At 38.2% G+C, this 18720-nt stretch overlaps 1 protein-coding gene across 5 annotated transcripts in view; it reads right to left on the bottom strand.

The window, feature by feature from the left end:
• PPARG (peroxisome proliferator activated receptor gamma) overlaps positions 1–18720 on the bottom strand; it is a 132253-nt gene that overhangs the window by 24769 nt on the left and 88764 nt on the right. For all 5 annotated transcript variants that reach the window (XM_059390351.1, XM_059390354.1, XM_059390353.1 and 2 more), the window contains 2 exons: positions 13213–13351; positions 2437–2636 (listed from right to left, as the gene is read on the bottom strand). In XM_059390351.1, the coding sequence (XP_059246334.1) occupies positions 2437–2636; positions 13213–13351 (339 nt within the window). The remainder of the gene's footprint in view (positions 1–2436; positions 2637–13212; positions 13352–18720) is intronic.

The following is an 18720-nucleotide window of genomic DNA, read 5'->3' as shown; positions in this document are numbered from 1 at the left end:
AGTAACTATTATGGGCAAAAGCACAGTCTTAGTTACTGTAGGGGAAAACATGACAAACATTTGGCCTCTGAACTTGCAAAGCCTATAATCAAGCATTTTGCAGCCCTTTCTCTTAAAATACCATAATACCTATTTATCCCATAAGGAATCTACAATTATCTTATTTTTAACTCAAAAGATTTCGAGCCAAATTGCCAATTGGCGTGAGGTTTTAAAGTGATTTATAGTGGACTGGGCTCTCTGCCCTTCAGTGACACATAAGAGACCATGCAGGTCACCAGTAGTGTACGTCTGATTTCTTGACTACTAGAAGAAAAAATGTTTTTTTAATGCCTTCCTCCTATCTTTCAGATACGATTAAATTGATAGGATTTCCAGCAAAGATTGCAGGTCTGGACTGGGAGATACAGAGAAAGTGGGAAAGCAGTTCTGGAAACTAAATGGCCCGAGGCAAAACTGTGGAGTAAACAGTGTGCATTCGGACTCTTTCCCTGTCAGTGCTCCCTTCCCAGCTTGGGGCCTCCTGGCCTCCAGGTCCCTACCCAACACAGGATCTCAGCAAGCAGCGGCAATCTGCCTTCAGCTCTTAACCCCTTTTAGTCAGGTCACCAGTTTTCCTTTTCTTTCTCTCCCTTCAAATAAACACAGTTGATTTTCTATAGCCACATCAGTGACATAGAGGTCTTTGCTTGCTTTTGTTTTGCTACTCCCTGATTTTTCGGGGGGGCATTTAACGGATACACGGACTCAGCTTGTCTAGGGCCTAGTCTGTAGTCCTACCCCTATGGAAGATAGTTGTCCTAGACGCTAAAATTTGGGAAGAACAAAAGAGCAAAAACCAGAAATTTCCTGGTTGTGACTATATCAGCATAGCAGAGCAAGGTAGACGATTCCTGCCGTTCTAAAAACTGCTAAAAATAAATAACACAGGTTGTTTTCCCAAGGTGAATCTTTCCTAGTGTCTCTCTCCACACGGCTCATCGCCAGCCAACGGGAAGACGAGCTTCCGGGAGGGTGTACCCTGCTTGGAATGCACTGAGGTAGAAGTTAGTAATCTCGCATCACAGGGTTCTTCCGCATGCTGTGTGATTTCAGGGCAAAATGTTTAACCTCTTAGGACGTTAGTCTCCTCATCTTTAAAAACAGGATAATAACAGCAGCTGTCAGATGGCTGTGTGTCTTGAACATAATGAATGTGTAAGATATTTTGAAATTCTGAAGAATCGGATATACATAATACTGTTCAGGTTTGTGACCTCTCTTGCAGTCAGAAAACTCATTGTCCTCCTTGGCATTTGGCTCTTTACACAGCAATATCCCACGGTTTTTTTTTTTTTTTTTTTTTTTTAAACTGTAGAGTAGCTGACACTACTCTAATGGTTTATAGCCAAAAGGAAAAAAAAAAAAATCACATCTTGAGATCGTCTTTAAAATACATTGAAGGCTGATATTTCCCCCCAAATATAATGGAGGGGAGACAAAGTTACACAATTGTATGCATCTCCTGGAGGTGTTCATTTGAAAATAAATAAAAGCACAAAAGGATTTTCAAGGGCTGGGACCTTGTCTTCTGAATGTGTTCTGCGCTTCTTAAAACCCTAGGAACCTGCTGCAGACAGTACCATCAAAGTGAGACCCCTGTCTGTGAAAACAGGGACAGAGATGTGATACACGTCACAGTGCAAGCTGATGGCATAACTGAAACTCAAATTCAGGTGTTGTGTCTTGTTTTAATCAGATTTCATGTTACTTTCTCAGCTTCCTATTCAGAAAGACTTCTGCTTTGGAACATCTGACTTAGTAACAATTATAATTTCTGGGTTTTCTAAACTGTAATCAAGGAGCCTGTAGATATTTGAGAATCTATGGGAGGAGCAACCCAGGCAGCTCAGAGCCTCACAGAAGATAAAATTCACATACGTAATCAAAGCATAGAGCCTCGCATCAGTAGAGCTACGAGGAAAGAAAGGTAGTATAATGTCTACATGTATTTTTATGCTCCACATGGAACTTCCTAAGTAACTTTAGCTGTTCTCCTGAACTGTAAAATAACGGGGCCAAATACCTCTTCCAAACCGAGGTTAGGCCCCTCCCAGAGACACGCGGGGCTGCTGGAATGGATGCAGCTGTGGCCAGTTATTCTGATGTTGAGAAAAGAGTTGGGTCCTGAAGGAGGGCAGCAGGAAGGAGGGTGGGGTTTATACTTTTCTCACAGAATTTATGAGAACTTGAAGGACTTTTTCCCTTTTCAAAATAAGGTTTACTTAACCTATCTGAAAACATTTCCTTTCTTGTGTTTCAGTCTTCGATATCTAACAGCCAATAGCTGAACACAACCCACATGTGTGTGTAACAGGGTGAATGATCTTCTCAAAGACAACAACCACCGCCACAAACCCAGCTACCCCCAAATGAAGACAGCAGAAGAGAACTAACTGATTTGTCTGTTGTCTTTCCTGTCAAGATTGCCCTCGCCTTTGCTTTGGTCAGCGGGAAGGACTTTATGTATGAGTCATACAAATGCTTTGCCAGGGCCCGGAGATCAGCCGACTCTGGGTTCAGCTGGTCGATATCACTTGAGATCTCCGCCAACAGCTTCTCCTTCTCAGCCTGCGGCATCCGCCCAAACCTGATGGCTAGAAAGGGAGAGAAAAGACAGGGATGTATCACTGAATCACTGCTGCTCTCCCCAAGTCCTAGCACCCACACAGTAAAAGCTCCCCCTCCCCTCCACCAAGCTCAAAGTCTGGTTTTTCTACTCCAGCTTCGTTCAGGTTTTTATTTCACGGCAATAGCATAGGCTATCAGTAAAAATTACACTATTCACTTTTTTAACTGAAAAATATTAATGCATGATCTTGCTGAGAAAGTGAAAGAATCTAAGAGCTCAGCAAAGAAAGAAAAGTGTATTTACTTACATATAAAATAGGTGAGGGTCAGCTCCTATTCATCCCTCAAAACCCAAGTCAAATGTTACCTTATTTGTGAGGCTTTCCTTGACTTCTTCAGGCAGAATTTATTATTGCCTGTACTCCAATAGCCCTAGGTAATTTCTTCAATACAGCAATTTCAAACTGTACTTTTTATTTTACATGTTTATTAATCTCACTACAGAACAATATCCTGAAGGCCAGGGACAATGTCTTACTCATTTTCTCATCCCCACCACCTGACATAAAGTTAGGCCCTAAAAAGATCAACACGTTTCACAAACTGAAGGGAAGAACTGTGCTGAATTCAAAGTTGTACAGACCGGCTTTGTTCTCCAAGAGCCTGTATGATCTATTTTGTCCCTGTTAAAAAGAAATATGGATGGTGCTCTCTTTCATGTTATTAAACTAGAGAGTACTTTTACATTTAGTAAAGAGAAGCCATAATCATTCCCTTGACTCTCCAGGATTACCACTTAATGATGTTTGTCAAAAAGACCATTTCCTTACTTAACATTTGGCTTCCTGTGGGGTGAGGAAGTGTAAAGAAGAAGAAAACTAAAGAAAGAAAGGCAAAGTGGGACATTTACCAGAGGTTAGTAAGGCCTAGGTTGGGGGAAAAAATCATCTGTACCTTTTTTGACTAAGATGGTTTTTCTTCCCCTCTTCACCCTGTACCAATGCAATCTGCAAAATATTCTTTTTTTTTTTTTTTAAGATTTATTCATAATTTTGAGAGAGAGAGAGAGAGAGAGACCCTGAGCACTTGTGAGTGCAAGTGCAGGGGGGAAGGACAGAGAGGGAGAGAGGGGAAACTAAGCCAACTCCCCGCTAAGTGCAGAGCCCCATGTGGGCTTCCATTTCACCACCCTGAGATCACAGTCTGAGCTGAAACCAAGAGTAGGACACTTAGCCGATTGTGCCACCCAGGTGTGCAAATTATTATTTTGAATAATACTGCTTCTGGGTTGTGCTTTGGACTCTCTGTATTTTCCCGTCAGGACATGTGGATATCACAGTTAACACTGCCCTCCGCACAGCTCTACTCTGACCCTCCCTAGATGGTAGCACAGAGGTGTGTTTTTATGACCATCTCCTTCACCACACTGTAGCTCCTTGAGGGCAGCGTTGGTCATACTCATCTATATCTCTAGCACTTAGTGGAGCTCCCTCAATGGTTGCTGAATGCAGGAATGAATAAATGGATGGTTTCCTGCTATAGTTATAATGCTAAAGGTAGCATTCTACCCTACGACACTAAAGCACATAAACACATTTCCATCTGAATACTTGGTGAATTCCATTTCAGTTGGCTGGAGGAGAGACTGCAGCACACCCCCAAGTCTCAAATTCATAAATACATTTTATGTAGCCCCAAATAAGCGTTATCACTAACGAGTACAACTACTGTGTTTATGGGGGCCTCCTTAAAGACCTCCCAGTTAGAGAGGAAGAGAATCTTACCTCTTAGTTAGGATGCTTTTAAATTAATTAGCTTATATCCATTTGATAAATATATCCTCTGCCCATGACCTCTGCAAATGGAAATCTTTAAACAATTGCCATTTTTTGGTCAAAAATCTTGTCTCTCTACTCACTCTTCCCCATTCTCTTAGGCCTAGGCGATGAGATGAATGGTTGCTCCTGTTCTTATCTCAGTCCCCCACCCCTCTGACCCAGATTTGTTTAGGCCCCTCAGGATATGATCTCATTACTCATTGTATTCTCTTTCGGAGCACTGATCCGAGTAATTGACAGTGTTTTCTTGCCTCCCTTATGTAATCTGCACGAAGGCAGGAATCTTGCTCATTACCATATCCTTAGCATTTAGTATAATGTCCAGCACATATTAAATCTTTGTAGAATATATGTCGAAATAAAACAGAAAAACAACAACAACCTGAGAACCAGATAGCAGATCCCTTTAGAAATCCTTCTCTGGAAGCTTGTCCAGTCATTTGTTTCCCTGTACTAATTATGTTTATTCCCTGTACGTCAGCAGTTCTCAGTGAAGTAAGGAGGAGAGGGGAGGCAGGGCATATTAGAATCACTTGATAACCTCAAAAATTATGTATCTTCCCTAGAAGATGCTGATAAGTCAGCCCTACTCCCAGTGAGGAGCGAGTGTATCAAAAACTTGCAGTTTGGGACAGTTTAGAAAACCTTCCTAAATGATGGGCTTCTGTTGCATACCATCTATTAGCTCAGATAGCAAACCAGGACTGTGCTTCTATATTGGTTATTCTACTAGAATCTATGAGTACCAGGTTTTCTCATTTTTGCTCCTGGTGCAACAAATGCTTGATGAATTTAAAGCATCAGGTTTAAAAACAGAAAATGAGACAATATGTACCCAGGGACGTCTGGGAAAGTGATCATAAAAGCAGCACCCAGTAAGAATTATGGCATATTGAAAGGAGAAGAAATTTTGGTGTAAAGACTGGAGACCACCAGTTTCTATACCAAAACAGAGGCATTAGAATCACCAACAATCTGTACAGAGTGCACAGTACCCTCTTTTCACTCAATGAGTCATTATTTGAATGTCTATTGTGTGCCCAATGTTGCTCTAGGCTCTAGTTACATTTTTTATAGGTAATAAAGTATAAATATACACTCAAGTTTACATGCCTAGGAAAGCACTTCTTTCAAAAGATAATCAAAAAAGTTAATTTAAAATAAACAGACAGCCAAAGAGGAGTACGAGGTACAGACTTCCAGTTATGGAAGGAGTAAGTCACAGGGATGAAAGGTACAGCATAGGGAATATAGCTAATGATACATGGTAACAGAGGGTCGTTACACTGTGTAAGTGTAGCATATGTACACACAGGTAAGTGTAACATAGCATGTGAACATATAGAGACACTGAATCACTATGTTGTGCACCTGAAACTAATGTAACATTGTGTGTCAACAATATTTCAATTAGAAGAATAATAAAATAAAATTTCTGTTAGGAAAAAACCCAGCCAAACATAGACAATGACTATATTTGCTAGTCTTGCTTTTCTGTAACCTACTAAAAAATAGCTCAAAATGACTTCTAAAAATCATTTTAGAATTAGGATATATTAATGTGAAAGCCTTCTGCTATAATCTAAATAAAATGTGAATTTTTATAAGTCAAAGTTCCCCTGAAAGTTTAAATCTTATGAACAAATTTTCTGTATCATTAAATGCTCATGCTGTACATTAGATTCAATGAACTATCAGTGCAACTAATTATTTGGTGAGTTTAGCATTTTCAACAAAGGAATTTAAAAAATACTCCCCATTTGGTGTAACTAAATTTGCCGAACACATACAGAAATCTGAAGTTGTAGAGAAAATGCCATTTTTTATTTGTATGCATTTTTTAAGAGAGAAAATGTCTATTTTATTTTGTTGCTTTTGGGTCCCATGTAATAATACCTATCATCTGTATGTGAAATGATGAGATAAGGCACAGAAAGTGCTCAGCACAGTGCATGGCACATAGTAATGCTTAATAAATATAGCTTTTATTACTTGTGGATGAAGTGGTCTAGGACAACCATGGTACCATGGTTCCTGTGGACTATAGACCAGGAGGGTAACCATGGCACAAAGACCTAAATTCATTCCCATAGATAAAGAACAAATCCTGAAAACCTAATCTGTCTATCTCTGTAAATCTCTCTCTGTCTTTAACTTGTTTAAGGAATGGTGTACTAATTCTTGAAACTCAGGTTCCACCCATTGGGTGGAAAAATCTGAGGACCAACAGAGGAATTATTTATTTCTCCCGTTGGATTGCTGTTTGCTTTAAGACTGAAGTTAAGAGCTTAGAAAAGAAGACGGAAATTCTAGATTGGGGACCAGAAATATAAAGGCTGAGTGTGCCTGTATGTATGCAAGAGTATTTTCCCACATCTTCTACTCCTGCTTAAAAGACAGAGGAACGTGCTCCATGTGTTATTATGTTATTATGCTCCATGTGTTATTGGTAAGTCACAGAGGGAGAACTTCTGGCCTCTCTGGAAGGCAATGAAATTAACACTGCACTTCAACTGGTCAGGAAGTCTACTTTCTAGTTTTAGCTCAGTGAAAAACTGGCTAAAAGTGGCTTGACTTCTCTGGTCTTTAACTCCTTTATCTATAAAATGAGGGACTTGGAAAAGAAAACCTTTCTTTTAACTTTAAATTTAGCTATAAAATTCTACAAATCTTGATGACACACAGCACTGCAGAACACTCTACACCTCTTTCTTTTTTAATCCCCATATATTTTTTAAAAAATTATTTTTATTAACATATAATGTATTATTTGCCCCAGGGGTACAGGTCTGTGAATCATCAGGTTACACATTTCACATCACTCACTATAGCACATATCCTCCCCACTGTCCATAACCCAGCCACCCTCTCCCCACCCCCGAACCCCCAGCACCTCTTTTTTTTTTTTTTTTTTAAAGCAATATTTGTCCTGTCTTTGAGCCTCTGGATGGGGGTGGGGGGGAAAGACACACTCTGTCTGTTCTACAGATCTATCATCTGACATATAGAGCAACTTTCAGAACACTGGCATTCAGTGTCATATATGGGATAATTAATCACCTATAGAGAATTCATGTATCTTGGTATGAAAAAAATTGTCAGTATCAGAATCAGTATGTAGCCTTCAGGAAGAACAGGTTTGGCAGAGACTTAATTTCTGGTGAAAATATATTAGTTAACCTTTACATAATACAATTTTACTGAACTGAATGCAATTCACTACTAGCTTATGACGTATTCAATACTGTGTATTTAGTATGATTTACTGGACACGAACTCCACGTAAAATCTGCACATGCAGATTTAGATATCCTGTTCTTTGGATCTTGGTACAGTGCTAAGAAACAATACTTCTTAATGACAAAATGTGTTTTTAAAATACCTAATTGTAGGAGCATTTAAAGACAAAATGGTACTTAGTTAAAAGATGAATTAAAACAATTTTCAAGGGCGCCTGGGTGGCTCAGTGGGTTAAGCTGCTGCCTTCGGCTCGGGTCATGATCTCAGGGTCCTCGGATCGAGTCACGCATCGGGCTCTCTGCTCGGCGGGGAGCCTGCTTCCTCCTCTCTCACTCTCTGCCTGCCTCTCTGCCTACTTGTGATCTCTCTCTGTCAAATAAATAAATAAAATCTTTAAAAAAAATTTCAAAATTATAAATTAATAGAAAACAAAAGAATGAATTGAGTCTTACTAAAAGTACCTTTGTCTTTCAACATACAAAGGGTGACTTTGCAATCATATTAGACTTTTGACAATTGGTAAGGCTATGTCTCATGGTCAATTTTAACACGTTCATTATCCAAAAGCATCATCATCTAAATAAGACATATAACACTATTGGTTTTAATATGACTGTTGCCAATCAGTTACGTGTTTCCATCGCTCTTTCTTGAGAAAAAAACTTGTGCATTTTGAGGTTTAGCAGGATTTGGGAATCTAATAACTACGGTTTTCTAGCTCCTCTGCGTAAAACAAGGAGCAGACTTAGCACCATATTATTCAGGGGTAACATCTTCAAACTATTTGCAGAGGACATTTAAAGATTTGTCTAGGTTTCTTTCCAAGGTAGAGATGGGCAAAACACCTTTGCCTCACATGACTCTTATCTCCAGTTCCCCGAAGTCTTACCTGGTATCATTTAATTCATTCATTGAACCCATGTTTGATGCAAGACATGAGCTAGACAGACTGGACTGGGGACACAGGATGGAAGGCTGTGTCTAGTCGGGGAGAACCTACATATATATGGATTATTTTCTCTCATGCACCCCTCTTCACTAGCTCCTTCCCTTCCACCAGAGCAGATTCTAACCCTAGTTATAACCTTCTCCTTGGGCTATCTTTCCTCTACCACTGAGGTTACTGAAAGAGGAGTCTTCCTTCTCTGCCTGTGCCTGTCACCATTTACAGCCCAACCACCTACAACGATCTTCCTATGCCTCATTTAAATTTCCAAAACTTTGCTCTTAAAAGTTCCCCATGTTCTTTCTGGCAGCCAGATCTAGGGGCCTCTCCGGAGTTCTCGTTTCTGCTTGAGCTCTCCAGCATTCTCCCAGCTTTTGCTACTGTTGACCTTCTCTACCCTCTTACTTGAAATTTGTTCTCATCGCGGTTTCTGCTTTTCTGGTTCTCCTATCTTTCTGCCTATTTTCCAGACCTTTTTGATGGCCCCTCTTCCTTCCCTTCTATTCTGCTGTTCCTAGTTCAATCTCCTCTCTGACTAACAAAATGTGCTAATGACTGCTGCCCTCTCTTTCCTGCGATTTGGATCCTGCGTTTTCTCTTGTTCCTGTATTTCTTTATACATGGATGCTAGCTCTCCCATAAGACCCTCAAATGCAACTTTAAAAATGAACTTCTGATTTTCTCCTCTAAACTGTCTCTTCTTCCCGTTTCCCTTTCTTGGTTAATTCATCCTACCACCCAATTAGACACCCTGAACAATTTCTGACAATCTCTCTTTCCCTCAGACACTTGTATTCATTGGTCATGCTCCAACATTTTTCTCAATTTCATTTCTCCTCACTCACTCTTCCCAATGTCTTAATGCATAATATTACTTTTCTCCTCTGATGAATTTCCCTATTTGTCTATCCTTTTTACAGCTGTCAGTAGTTTAGTTTTTGGTAATATAGATCTGATCACTCCCTTGCTTTAGAAAGCAGTGTGGTTTCTCAGGAAAGGTATAAAACACACAGAAGAGGAAGACAGGGAATTAGAAAGTCTCATGGAAGACGGCATTTCAACTGGGTCTTGAATGCCAGGTAGAGCTGTGACAGGGAACCAAAAGACATAATAAACGGAGACCCAGAGGTATCCCACCATAGAGCACTGTGCAGGAATGGCAAAGTACACAGTTTACCTCAAGTGTAAGTTGAAAAGGGCAGCAGTGGGAAAGGGAGGTGGAAGCTAGCGGGTAGGCAACCATGAAAGCCTAGCCAGTCTGAGCACACAGCTGCCATGTGTTGGGACTTTTTACTTGGTGATATTTTCTGAAAATCAACATTTGGGTAATTTTCTTTTATATTACAAAGAAGACTAAAGAAAAACACCTAAAACACTGAAGTAAACTTATTTGCCATTCATGCTTTTCTTTTTCACAAGGAAGGAGAGAACTGCCTTAAAAAATGCTGAGTACCACAAATATCTGTAAAACCATTTTTTCTGGATTTTTATGAAGCTCCTGAGAAATTATTTTTAAAGTTGTCAGCTTTTTAAAAAAAAACAACAGACCCCCCCCCCCCCCCAATTTATATAATAGAATGTCCTGGTCAGTAAAGTCAAGGTTTCACTAATTTTTATACTTATGAAAAGTATAATTTTCATTCAAATCTCAGTGGTATAGAAAAAATCTTTCCTTAGCCTTGACTGCTTTGGATTTGTACTCTCAGGCTACATCATTATGTGACCATCAAATGTACTGCTTTAAATTGTTGAGCAGTTTTTCAGAACATCCAGAAGACCTGATTCAGGCACATGAATTATATTTTTATGGCACCAAAACATACAGGTAGAAACTTTTAAATTCAGGTAGTCGACAGATGCCAGATACCTACATACTTGAGAAAATGGTGACAATGTCTATAAAATATGGTCCAGTTTGTTGAAAAGTGAAAAATTCAGGGAGGTAGCTTGTTTTAGTTATGTAGAATCACAGAACTTTCCGAGTTGAAAGGATTTAGCAATCATTGTTTCAGTGATTTTTCAACGATGTTCCTCAGGGCCCTGAGGATTCCTTGAAGGTTACTTCAGAAGCCTCCTTTAAGGCTGGGAGTGGGTGGCTAATGCACAAGCTACAGGCATCAAAAGGATAAAACAGAAACTAAAGAGCAGAAACAGCAGCAACAGAGAATGGAGTCAATTACTTTGGGAGGGTGTTCATCTCTTCTTGTGTGTACTGAAAGTACTGAGGTCCTGATTTTGGTATAACACTAGAAGGCTCTTGACAAGTTAGTTGGGTTATTACAGTGAGGTCCATTCACATAAAACATTAATAAATTAACAAAATAATTTTAAATAGTTACTACAACCTCCTAGGAAACTTTGTATTTGGAAATGTTTCCTTTCTCAGGATAACAGGCAAAACTACTCAAAACCTCGCTGTTGAGGGCGCCTGGGTGGCTCAGTTGGTTGGACGACTGCCTTCAGCTCAGGTCATGATCCTGGAGTCCTGGGATCGAGTCCCACATCGGGCTCCCAGCTCCATGGGGAGTCTGCTTCTCCCTCTGACCTCCTTGCTCATGTTCTCTCTCACTGTCTCTCTCTCAAATAAATAAATAAAATCTTTAGGAAAAACAAAAACAAAAACAAAAACAAAAAAACACCTCGCTGTTGAGTTTCCCTTCTTGTGCACAGATCAAATGGATATTTTCTGTGCAGCAAACACATTCCCATAAAAACCTCTTAGAAGGGATTTTCTTAGTCACAGTTGCAATCTTGTAAATCTTGAACTTCGTAAGTCTTTGATGCCAGAACATTTAATTCCTTTTTTTTGTCTTTCCAAAAAGAACTGAACACTCCCTATCAAGACTGCTCTTCTCTCTAAATAGAATAAATTAATTGTCATTTGAAATCAAATGATGACTGTATTATTAAGTTTATGGGCTTTCTTTGACTTTCCTGGGAAGAGAAAATTATACCATCAATACTACATAGATTGTTGGGCTTTAAATATTATTTGCCCATAAATGGTAAGCAAAAGGAGACGTATTTTACATGAATGTGTGCAAGCAACAGGAAATATATGTGAAGTGACAAATTCTTTTTTTTTGAAGTGACAAATTTTTAAAGAGCAAAAAATAAATACCACTAAAAGAAGACATGGGATGCTTTTCTAGGCAGTCTTGGTAATAATGATTTCAAAGTCAAAGATTTCTTCATAAATATAAAACAAGTTTACTGCTACTTGATTACTTCATCTAAAACATAACCCTTGATTTGAAAATGTGCCCTTATGTTTTATGAAGTCTGAAATAGAATCAAACCAGTAAATTATTTTGCAATCAATGCCTGCAATTGTCTACTGCTACATAGCAGTTGTAATCAACTGTGAGGAAAGTCAGACCAAATCTCCCTCCTGCCCAGGATAGCTGATAGATCTCTTCATAATACATTCTTGCCTTTAGAGGAAATAACCCACATTAATTATAAAACTATAATTTTGTGATCTATTTTTAAAGAGTTGGATGTCAACCAATGAGTGATTCTCAAATATTTTGAAGCTGTCCACTGAGAAAACCAAACATCTGTATGACGGAATATAACTTTAATTTTCACAGATGCTTTGGAGTCCTGACCTATGAAGACTGACTTCAAACATTATTTTTTCACCAGATCAGTTTGGACACAGGTGAAGGCAAAAGAAAGAAAAAAGCAGAATATCCAGTGAACTGAGACTTTGGATTTTATTTGATCCCTTCAGCATTTTATATTTCTTGAGCCCATAATGAGTTTTCAAAGAACTAATATTTGACAAATATAATATTATCAGGTTACTATCCAATTTGTTGTGACTTTGTTAACACCAATCCGAGCTAAATGGAAATCAAGAACTATTTCTTCAAACAGGCCTATGTTCTATGATTTTACTGAGTTAGTTCTATAATTCATGAAAACAAGGGTCTTCTCTGGTCATCTGCATTCTTTCTCTTAAGTTGACACGCTTTGATTTTCAATATGGGATTGAAAAACAGAAAGTTTTATTATGTTTCTATGGACACTGAAGTTTTGTGGAACTTTAAAATTCTTTCCTTTATCCACAACTCTGCCTGCTCCTTGAAGATGAGGATACGGCTGTGCCTACAATCATCTTTGCTCAGTAAAGAGGCGAAAAAAAGGATATATTCTAAATTCTGATATGCCACTTAAAGTTCCATACTCAGAAACCTGCACAATTTTCTTACATTTAAAGTGGAAAGAAACTACTAAGACATACAGGCATAATTCTGTTTTTAATGCTATTAAAGCAACATAAAAAAACTAATCACAGTCATTACATTCATTTTAAAATACTAGTTATTTCTTCCATTTCTCATATTTTCATGTCTTCTCTCCCATCATGGCAGATGCCCAACCACAGAGAGAAGGATTCTACACTAAAAGCCCAGACTTTGACAGAAATGAGAAATGCTTTATCAGCATATACTGTTCTGTAATTTGGCATTTTGTGGGAAACTGTACACATTTTCTGCAATGGCCCCAGAGGCTCCTTCTCTGGCAGCCATAATGAGAACAGTAAAGTATGCGTGCTAAGTGTTCACTTACCATTGTGAGACATCCCCACAGCGAGGCATTTCTGAAACCGACAGTACTGACATTTATTTCTACTTTTTTTGTGGATCCGACAGTTAAGGTCACACCTATCGTAAATGAGCTTCAATCTGATTGTCCTCCGGAAGAAACCCTGCAAAAGGATACGGAGAAAAGAAGCAAATCTTAGGTCTTTATGACACATGGAAGCAGCAACATCTGGCAAAAGGCACACTGGCCTAGGTATCAGAAAAGGCAGGCTCTGTCACTGGTGACTTCAGACAAGTCACTTAACTGCCAGTTTTCTTTGCTATAAGATACAGAAACAGAAGATCACAGTGTCCTTCTTTAGCTCTGAAACAGTGACCATATCCAACTGATGTCATTCAATGTATCTTGGCTCTACATGTGGATCTCAGCATGCTCTAAAAAGTGCTCTGGATTTAATGTAATGCAAATAAAACACCATGTAATCAGTTCAGTCTCTCTGCAAATCATTCCAACAGCATGCCCCAGCCTTTATTATTGTGCTAAGCCATTTGGCCAAGTTATAATCACTTCATTCTAAAACATGATCAGGGCCAATAAAAATCCACATGTGGATAATTTTTTAGAATTCTCTATGTTGCATAATTTCCTACAGAATTGGTTTCATTTATTTATGCAGTTGAAAGAGTGCTTCATAACTGTCATAGCCTACAAAAAAAATAATAGGAAAGAACAGGAGAAGTAATATGCAGATCCTCAGACAATGGACTGCCATCTCAAAACAGCAAATAGACTGATCTGGGCTAATTGAATTCTGTTGTATTTGTACTTTATTGACAGACCTGAAATAAATTTTAATTGGAAATGTTTGCTAACTCCATTTTTTTGTTGTTGTTCTCAGAGTGTTCTTATTCATTTCCACTGTGCTCATCTCCATGAAACTCAATTCTTAACTTTTACAAACGTATGTGGCCCTGTTTGGTACAAAATCCCTGAACTGGTATTGATCCCGCCACTGACATGCATTTTCACTTTCTCCAGATTTGTGTCTTGAATTCTAGACAAGTATTTCTACTGGTGACTTGACATGTCACTTGGAAATCCAACAGCTACCACACCCAGCATGTCCAACATTGAAACTCTGGACCGTTCCCTGCGAATTCACTTTACCAGCAGCTTTCACAGTCTCAGGTGGTACAACCACCCTCTGAATCTCTCAAGCCAAACTCTTTTTTTTCCCCAAGCCAACCTCTTTGAAGTCACTCCTGACTTCTCTCTCTCACGTGGAAAGCTCTTCCTCTAAATATACACCTGCTTATTCTCTTCACTGCCTTCAAGTCTTGCCAACATCTCAACTTCTCAATGAGGCTTACATACCCTATTTAATATTGTGGCCTGTCCTTGCCCCCGCCTCTTGTCTGGAGCTCCTGGTCTCTTTCACTCTACTCTAGGTTTGTATTTTTTTTTCCCCCAATAGCACTTAGGACTTTCTAACATACCACAGAATTTACTTATTATATTTAAATTTATATTTATTTATATATTATATATAAATTTATATTTATTTATATATTATACATTTATATTTATAATATATAAATTTATATTTATTTATATATTATATATATTTATTTATATATTATATTTAAATGCAATATGAATTACAAACATGTAGAAAATACATGTAATCATAAAACATAACAAGATATTATCACACATAGCCCACTGCTGACATTTAAAATCATGACCGGAAATTCTTGCCCTATTCAACTCCTGCCCTTTGTGTCCTCTCGACAAAGTAATCATTATTCTCAATCTTGTGTTTATTGTTTTCTTGGCCTTAAAGAAAATACAGTTTTGTCATACCATATGTAAAAATTGAGTAATACATTGATCAGTTATGCTTGTTGGGGGCTTTATTAAATGGTATGACGCTTCATATAGTACTTTGGGATTTTCATTTTTTTAAATTTAGTATTAGGTTTCTAAAATTTATCTACTTTCTTGTGAAAAGTTAGGATTTATTCATTTTCACAATTTTGTAATATTCTATTGTATGACTATCCCACAATTTATTGATATCTTCTCATGTTGATGGATGTTTAAACTGTTGCCAATATTTTGCTTTGATACAAACACTGCTTTGATAAGTATTTTTGTAAATGTTTTATGATGCACATGTACAAGAGTTACCTAGGAGTGGGGTTTTTTGGATTGTGCAATAAGTGAATGTGAAATTTTATAAGATCAAACCAAACTGTTTTCAGGGTGATTTTTAATCAATTTCCATTCCCTCTAACAACTGGTATTGTCAGACTTCTTAATTCTTGACAATGTAGTATGTGTCAAACAGAATTTAAGTGTGATCTTAATTTTTATTTTCCTGATTTTTCATTCCCTAGTTTCCAACAGTCTCTTCCTTAAAACTGAATTTTAGAAATTCTTTATATACCCTAGATACTAATCTGTTGTCTGTTCCAGGTATTGCAAACATCTTCTGCTCTCTATGGTTTACTATCCTTGAAATTTATTACTTCAGTTTCTCAGGTTTTTTTGAACCTGTAAACAGTTTCATTTCTCTCACTGCTGAAAGATTACAGAGAACTTCGTTATCTTCCATCTCGTTTCAGATCCCATGATCTTTGTGCTTCCACTGTTGCAGTGGAGAGGCTACTGTCAATTGACTTTGAAGTGTTTTTTTTTCTTTTCTCTTTGGTTGCTTTTATACACTTAGTTTTCAGTATTCTGCAGTTTCACTGCAGTGTGCCTTGGAATGGATTTTTCATTTATTCTCTTGGGTGTGTTTTCTGCATCATGGTCTCACTTGCTTATCAGTTTGGACACAAATTAGAGAAGTGTTAGACCTTATTCTAGCCTTTAATACTTCTAAACTTTTCCTTTACATTTTCCATCTTTTTGTCATCAATCACTCAATAACATTAATATAAAAGTAAACATGGGAACAAGAGTTAAATAAAATCCCAAAAGATACATCATTACAATGAGGAAAAAAAGGAAACATTCCTCACCAAAGTTCATCAGTAAGAACAGTTCTGTACATTACTCTTCTACTGATTAGTGAGGAAGAAAAACTTTTCTAATATTCAAAGACCCTATGAATCCTTCAAGAACTAATAGGCTTCAAATCCTAGCAGATTCTGGACAGACATATTCTGAAGGCACTGTGATTCTCGATCTCAGTAATTTCTTGACATTTACCTTCCAGTTCAGTAGTCCTTTCTTCTGCTATGTCCGGTAACTAACCCTTTCACTGAATTTTTATTTCAGTAATTATATATTTCACTGTTTAAGTTTCATTTCCTTAAATAAATTCATTTACTTTCCAATATGCCTGGTCATTCCTGATAGTCTATTGTTGCTTGTTCACAGCTGTGATTCTGTCCTCTTTCTTGAAACAGTTCATACTATATTCTCTATCAGGCAATCCCAATTATCTGCTCTCCTTGTATGGAATGGGGTAGGGGGGGTCTAAATCTGTTTTTGTTTATTTTTTATTTTTTTAAAGGATTTTTATTTATTTATTTGACAGACAGAGATAACAAGGAGGCAGAGAGGCAGGCAGAGAGAGAGGAGGAAGCAGGCTCCCTGTTGAGCAGAGAGTCCAATGTGGGACTTGATCCCAGGACCCTGAGATCATGACCTGAGCTGAAGGCAGAGGCTTAACCCACTGAGCTACCCAGGCTTCCTGTTTTCATTTATTTTTGATAAATGTCATTCAAGTGACTGACTTCTTAATGTGCTTATTGACTGATATTTTATTTTAAACTTGTATATTGACCTTAACCTGTGGGAATCCCACAGGGCTAAACTGGGAATTCGTGCCTCCAAAAAGAATTTGCAGATGGTTCTGTTGGAAGCCAGAGGTGCCACTGACTTGTGACTATTTCAAATTCCGTTAAGAAAGCTGGCTCCATACAAAAGCCCTAGACTCAGCTCCCCCTCACTGATGGATCTGGATTCTGTTGTAGGCATCTTTCTCTGGGGAAATGCCACACCTCCATACTACGATGGGCATCTACCATGAGAAACCTTGCACCTCAGTGTGTCTGCAGCCCACAGGTCAAGACCTAGAGCTTTTGTTGGTTTGTTTGTGTTTCTATTGTTGGTTGTTTGGGAGAAGTTTTCCCTACCCTTGTGAGATCAGCAGTATCTCAAAGATTAGGTCCTACAGAGGATCTGCTGGAAGTTGAAGCCTCCTTAATTCTCAAAGTGTTCCGAGGACCTCTGAATATTAAAAAGGTATTTTTTTCCACTTACTAATAGAAGGTTAATGTACAGAACTAGTCTAACTGATAAATGTTGGTGGGAAATTTTGTTTGGATTTTTGCCATTGTGATCATTTGTGTTTTATGATATTCCTCGACTGTGTTTTGAAATTTTCCCTTCTAAAAACTGATCTCCATGGTGGAAAATGCCGCTTGGCTAGCTGAGAATGGGGCAGGTCCCAGAGTAGTGTTATTTGGCATGGCTGGAAGGTTTTTTGATGATAGAATTATGTTATTTAAGTTTAACCCTTATAATGCAAAGTTGTGTTTTGACTCATACAATATCTTTCAAAGTGTTTCACATTTTTTTTTTATGGTGATTCAGGGTCTTTCAATGTTAAAGGAAAATAATTCTGGATATTATTTATGTACTGTGTATGTACATAAAATCATAAACTGAATATATACACACTTAGGCACACAGCTTAGAAGTTGCTTTTACTTTTCTTTTTCAAAACACCTAGTTCATGATAGTTAACTCTATTCTTATCCTTTGATTATTTCAAGTAACCTAGTGAGGAAGATATAAGACCATTGGAGTGCTTTTCTGTACAGAAAATTATTGATTTGAAGAACAAAACAGGCTTCCCTGAGGTTTCTTCATATTGCTGATCAAGAAAACACTCTTTAGGGGTGCCTGGGTGGCTCAGTGGGTTAAGCCTCTGCCTTTAGCTCAGGTCATAGTCTCAGTGTCCTGGGATCAAGCCCCACATCGGGCTCTCTGCTCAGCAGGGAGCCTGCTTCCCCCTCTCTCTCTGTCTGCCTCTTTGCCTACTTGTGATCTCTCTCTCTCTGTCTGTCAAATAAATAAATCTTAAAAAAAAAAAAAAAAGAAAAAGAAAATACTCTTTAACAACACTCTTATTATTGTACTGTGTGCAACTTCAACAGGTTTCTCTTCTGATTACCACAAAGTCTGTGAACTGGTGTGATGGAAATGCATGACTCCCCATTGCAGAAAATTGTTTTTTTTTTTTATGGTATAGATTTATTCCAAAGTCTTCATACTTGTCTATGAGAAGGTGATGGCTTTTTTCTTTTGCCTTATAAAACCCTTTCTCCAACTTCTCCTTAATTGCTTTTAACAAACTTTTAACTTAGGTACAATGAGACCTAAGTTAATTTTACTGTGAGATTAAAAGCCCGGTGTTGGGGCGCCTGGGTGGCTCAGTGGGTTAAACCTCTGCCTTCGGCTCGGGTCATGATCTCGGTCCTGGGATCGAGCCCCGTGTTGGGCTCTCTGCTCATC

This window comes from Mustela nigripes, chromosome 2 (assembly GCF_022355385.1).
Source record: "Mustela nigripes isolate SB6536 chromosome 2, MUSNIG.SB6536, whole genome shotgun sequence".
Taxonomy (NCBI): Eukaryota; Metazoa; Chordata; class Mammalia; order Carnivora; family Mustelidae; genus Mustela; species Mustela nigripes.
The sequence above is the reverse complement of the archived record's forward strand: the minus strand, read 5'-3'. Positions and strand labels throughout refer to the sequence as shown.